General features: G+C 40.0%; 1 protein-coding gene and 1 pseudogene across 1 annotated transcript; one reads left to right on the top strand and one right to left on the bottom strand.

The window, feature by feature from the left end:
* Window positions 1-563: 563 nt before the first annotated feature.
* On the top strand, window positions 564-2,756 carry LOC113047303 (uncharacterized; annotated as a pseudogene).
* Window positions 2,757-3,032: 276 nt separating this feature from the next.
* On the bottom strand, window positions 3,033-5,484 carry LOC113047301 (uncharacterized). The gene is made up of 2 exons (XM_026208660.1): window positions 5,012-5,484; window positions 3,033-4,514 (listed from the first exon to the last, which is right to left on the bottom strand). Exons 1-2 carry the CDS (start codon window positions 5,342-5,344, stop codon window positions 3,219-3,221), a joined length of 1,629 nt encoding a protein of 542 aa, XP_026064445.1. The 5' UTR covers window positions 5,345-5,484; the 3' UTR covers window positions 3,033-3,218.
* Between the last annotated feature and the right edge of the window lie 352 nt (window positions 5,485-5,836).

Here is a 5,836-nt window from a genome sequence, read left to right as displayed (position 1 = left end):
TGGATTGATTTCTGGTTTTGACCCCTGCTTGTTGGATTCTGATTGGGATTACCCATTAAACCACACTTCGCTTGGATCTCTCGTCTCCTGTGTTTCCCTGGGTCCTCCGATCATAACACTAACAAGCCTTTACAAGGAACATTCTGAATCACAACATCCACTACAGGACAATCAGCAATAAAGGAGTGGTTATCAATAGAGCTTGGCAGCGTGACGTGACGCCTCTAGCGTCGCGGTGGCTTATGGGTAGCGCCGCCATATTGTGAGGCCGTCGCCGTTCCGCAAATCTGTCAGGCCAGGGGTCCGCTAATATATAAATTATATATTTTTCCATTAATTTTTAAGTTATGGGGCGAACATGCTGTGTAGTCGGTTGCAGTGTCCGTTCACACGACCGACAAGGTACAAAATTAGACAACGCATTGTCTTTCTTTAGCTTTCCTGTCTGGAGGAAGAATCAAGGAAGCTATGTGTCGGATGTTACAAAAAGACGCCGGCTGTCGTGGATTTCAGCCGTAAGACGAAAAGACATCAACTTTTCAAGCATCCCAAGATCATTAAAAGTGTGTTCCAGACATTTTTATTCAGGTGAGTGTCAAAGAATTAGAGACACTTCTAAATATCTTGCAGAAAAATAGATCTTATTCTTTAATCTGAGCATTGAGTGGTATGGAAGACACTTTTTATCCAACATGGTATTATAATTTCTATGAGAAATATAAACAATGTTTAGGTGAAATGTAGTAAATGAAAAGTCCAGAATAACTACCAGGCACTTATATAGCTGTGAAACTACTTTAACATAAGATATTTTAAAAACACATAATGGTGTGTATATACCACCACCTTTACACAGTTAAAATAAATGAATATGACATTTTTTACAGGGCTGACATTTAGGACAACACATGTTTGTGTTTTTTAAGACATTCCTATTTTAATTTCATATTATGATTTTGTTAAATAAGGTGTGATTGATTTAATATGCATCTTAAAAATGTTTTTTCTATGTTGTTTAAAAAGTTGTTTCACTGCAGTAGTTTTTTTTTTTGTATTTATTTATTTATTGATGTCTTGTTTTCTTAAAGGGAAACCATCTTATGAAATGGATGAGTCAAATCCTGACTGGGCTCCAACACTGCACCTGGGACACTCTGAAGTGCGTGCTACCGAGTCAGACCGGTATTCTCGTCGATTACAACGACAACAAATGACCGTGCCAGTAGCAGGAGACGACGGTGAATCCCAAATGCAGAGAGAAACCACTGCAGAACCGGTGGGATCAGCACATGAAAAGGAAGGTGGTGACCAGGCAGAGGCAGAAGTGGCAGCAGACGCTGCAGGTGGTGACCAGGCAGAGGTGGGAGCTGTAGAAGATGAGTGTGGAGAATGGGCAGATGTGGAAGCCGCAGAGGATGAGGATGAGGATGAGGAAGGTGGAAACCAGGCAGAAGTTGACATGCCAGTTAAGAGACAAAGAAGAGAATGTCAGTTCTGTGAGCGCAACAGTGCAGAAGTTAACCGTCTGTTGCAGGAGAACAGGGAGCTTAGGTGTGAGCTGAACAAGAGAAAGATGGATGAGGACTTCTTAAAGGGTGACACAAATAAGGTCAGGTACTACACAGGAATTCCATGCTTTGCAATTTTATTGTCTTTGTTCACCACTGTTAAGGCTTTCCTGCCAGTTACCAAAAAGTTGTCATCCTTTCAAATGCTTTTGTTGACACTCATACGTCTGAGGCTTGATCTTCCTGTACAGCACCTTGCCCATCTCTTCCATGTGTCACGTAATACTCTTTCTACTGCCTTTACTGACACCATAGATGTTTTAAATGCACGGCTTAATCCATTGGTGTGCTGGCCAGAGAGGCATTGCTTACAAGCTACAATGCCGCATCAATTTTTGGAAGCTTTTGGGAAACGTGTTGCTATTATAGTCGACTGCTTTGAAATATGCACAGAAAGGCCATCAAATCTAAAGGCACGCTTTTCTCATTACAAAGGTACACACACCATGAAATACCTCATTGGTATTACACCACAAGGTGCCACAAGGTGGGCGTGCCTCTGACAAGCACATAACTGAGAACTGTGGCCTTCTCAACAAACTGTTACCTGGTGACTTAGTGCTAGCTGATCGGGGCTTTGATATCAAGGATAGTGTGGGGATGATGTGTGCAGAGGTCAAAGTTCCTGCGTTCACTAAAGGAAGATGTCAACTTGACGCTAAGGATGTGGAAAATACACGTGCAATAGCACACCTGAGGATTCACGTTGAAAGGGTGATTGGCAGTTTGCGCAACAAGTACACAATGTTACATAAGAGAATACCAATTAGTTTGTTACTGCCATGTGAGGGGGAGGAGATGACACTTCTTGACAAGATAGTGAATGTTTGCTGTATACTTCTTAATATGTGTCCCAGTGTGGTTGCGAAACCAGATGAAAATGAAAGATGTGCATGTTAAAACGGTTTCATTGTAATGTTGTAAATATGTATATTACTGTTGTAGACATATATTCATTTTGATGACATGTTTGTATACTTAAATAGTTCTATTGAAAACAGATGACACAATAAGAATTTCTAGAAAAATTTGCATGTTAAAAGTGTTTAATTCTAATGTTGTAAATATGTATATTACTGTTGTAGACATATATTAGTTTTGATGACATGTGTATACTTAAATTCTACTATTAAAAACAGATGACGCAATATGAATTTTAGAAATAAACTGGTTTAATAAAAATGAAATTTGCAAGTACAAAAACAACTGGAATTTTTTCAGCAATAAATGTAAACATCTTCAGAAACTGCAAATATATATCTATTATATAAAGTGCAATCATGTTGAGATCAAACTTCATATATATCTTGTATACAGTGCAATCATGTTGAGAACAAACTGATTAATTTTTCCAGCGATAACTGTAAACATGTCTGTAAACATCTTCAGAATTGGCAAATATATATATATATATCTATTATATAGTGCAATCATGTTGAGAACAAACTTAACACATATCTCGTATACAGTGCAATCATGTTGAGAACAAACTGATTAATTTTTCCAGCGATAAATGTAAACATGTCTCTGTAAACATCTTCAGAAACGGCAAATATATATATATTATATAGTGCAATCATGTTGAGAACAAATTTCATATATAAATATATACAGTGTAAAACCCAGACTACATTGGCTGTGCAAGTGAGCTTATAGTACCTTTGGTGTATTCTTTGAGTAATATTTTGCTATAAGCTCTGGAAGGCAAACTTTCTCAAAGAATTTTTGTGCTTTCTGTAGACGTAGATCCCAGAATTCCTGGTCCGGAAAGACCCGTACGACTACAAAGTCCTTCAGAGTCCAAACAGCAAGGTCACAGTGGTTGGATCCAGTGACAAAGATTTGCGTCTGCATCTGTGTGTAATAACTGTGTGTTTTCTTAAGCTGAAGCTTTTCATAGGACAACTCAAGACAGAAGTTTTTGTCCTTTGTTTCTAAGGCCTGTTGGATGGTGCTTGATCTATATTTGAAGGGACACTTAACTTCAAGGCAGCCTTTCCCACAGCAATCGCACATTGTAAGTCCATCAGGAGAGGCTCCAACTTCAGGAAACCTGGGGTTAATTATAAAACCACACTTCTCGACTTTTAGGTTAGTGTGATGTGGGGCTCTGGTGTGAAGGTAGGTCTTTTGAGCATCCATCTCATGCTCTATACCCCATCTGGTTTGTACAGTTGACACTGTGTGTTGTGGGTTGCACACCTTTTTAATAACAGTCAGGGCTGGCTTTTCTATACTGGTGGCAAAGACTGCATGCATGTTTGAGGCAGTAATTCTTCCAGTCCGACTTGCATACCAAGCAGAAGATTGATGCTGTTGTCTTGTGCACATCTCAATAGATGATGCCTGCTCATCAGTCACATTTGCAGCATCTCTGTATTTCTCACAATTTAGATGAAGAGCTGAAAGGGAATTTGAATCTATTATTTTATCACACAGAGATGTGGCAAGGCATTCGGGCACTGCAGAGGGCTGTACGGTGTCTGTGTACATTGTGTAATACTTATTCATCCCTGACAAACCAACAGCCTTGCTATGCTGCAGCAGTGTGTCAAGCAGGGGTGACAATTCATCAAGTTTAGCTTGGGGAATTTTTCTTTTTTTGGCACGACTCCTTATGCCTGGCGCAGTGGAGGGTGCAGTTATGTGCTGGTCAAGCATTTTTTTTTGCCTAGCAGATGAGGTGTAGTCAATTTTGTATCCCACTTCAGCTGTAATCTTGCTCAAATTGCTGGGCAAAACCCAGTATGCCGGTACATCTGTGACAGTTTTTTTCCCACGAATCCGAAAAGTAGCCTCAACTTTAAATAACAGAGCCCCTACATGGGTACATGTCTCCGCTACTCCTGCCATACACGTGCAGTGTGCACACTCCACCTTCCCACTGTTGCTGATGATCACCCATGGCTTTAAAGGTGGTTCATTCAGTCGCTGAGAGTGCATGACCTTAACAGAGACAAAAAAAGTTAATACTGTAATGAATATTGTAATGTTTATGTATTTTCTACGTAAACCTTCTATGTTTGCTTTTGCAACTGTGTGTGTGTGAGATAGAAAGAATAGAGGATTTTATTGCTGTTTATTTTCATGTATGTCTTTAGTTATATATTTTTTTTATTGTATATATTGTATTGGGTTATTAATGCTTTGGCAATGTAAATATTTATTTCGCCATGTCAATAAAGCTATTTGAGAGAGAGAGAGAGAGAGAGAGAGACTGACTGAACCCTGTGTTTGTGTGTATGTGCATGTACAAGCAGCAGCCGCTAGCTCCTTCAAACTTCGCTAACGTTACACTTTGTCTGTTGTTTAAGGCTATATTTATTAATTTTTATCGTTATACAAGTTTGCGCTGTACAAATGACACATAAACTACATTGTACGCAAAAAAAAAAAAAAAAACACTGTAATAGAAAAATGCTCAAAGAAAGCTGGTAACTTACCTTCGTTCGGACGACAGTGTTTTCACCGCTGACAGGCTTAAAACTCTCCAGGTCATGTACCCAACCATTAGTAAACTGAACGTGGGCTTCCAGAGACTTATAGTTACGAAATTGCTCAGCAGTATAAGCACTGACACCACAAACAAAATACGTAAAAATATCAGGAAACGTGATGGGAGGTAAGGCGTCAGGGTCGCGGATCCACTGGTCTGTTGGGACTTCATAAGGATCGACATTTCCAATAAAGTTGATTTTTTCAATATAGCGCTTCTTGGCGTCCGGTAGGAGTTTGTCTCTGTACAATCCACCTTGTTTTAAACTAGTTTTAAGCATTCTTATATATACTTACATTGTGTACTGCGCTATTGTGTATGGTTTCTTTGGTTAACGGCTTGTGTGGTGGCCTCACAGTATGGCGGCGCCCTATTGTTTACATCCCAGAATGCACTGCGCAGTGACGTCGGTTGCCAAGCTCTATAAAGGAGTGGGTCCTTTGATTATTGGTTGGAACACATAACCCTTTTGCCTGGACCTCTACAACAGGGCATTCTCGTTTAAAGCTTGTCTGGGCTCTCTATTCTCTCCACAATGACGGCCCACATGACACATGACATGATTGCTGGGAGCGTCTACAAATGGGTCTACCATTAGGGTCACATCGCTTCATCTGCAGATACTCTCTCTCCTCCTAGACACGGGGAAAGCCGGCTGTTGCAAGGATACAGGATTTACAGAGGCTGCACGATTAGAAGCCTTAGCCCTCTCTTACCACTTCCTAAGTCAACTGTTGAATCTGGCCCTTGACTTCCTCCAAAATTTCATGCT

This window comes from Carassius auratus, chromosome 28 (assembly GCF_003368295.1).
Source record: "Carassius auratus strain Wakin chromosome 28, ASM336829v1, whole genome shotgun sequence".
Taxonomy (NCBI): domain Eukaryota; kingdom Metazoa; phylum Chordata; class Actinopteri; order Cypriniformes; family Cyprinidae; genus Carassius; species Carassius auratus.
The sequence above is the reverse complement of the archived record's forward strand: the minus strand, read 5'-3'. Positions and strand labels throughout refer to the sequence as shown.

Bases quoted from the DNA above. Each gene is read 5' to 3' on its own strand.
- LOC113047301 (XM_026208660.1), bottom strand. From the start codon at position 5,344: ATGCTTAAAACTAGTTTAAAACAAGGTGGATTGTACAGAGACAAACTC. The intron at 4,515-5,011 runs GTAAGTTACCAG...GTCTCTGTTAAG, and splicing joins ACACTGTCGTCCGAACGAAG to GTCATGCACTCTCAGCGACT.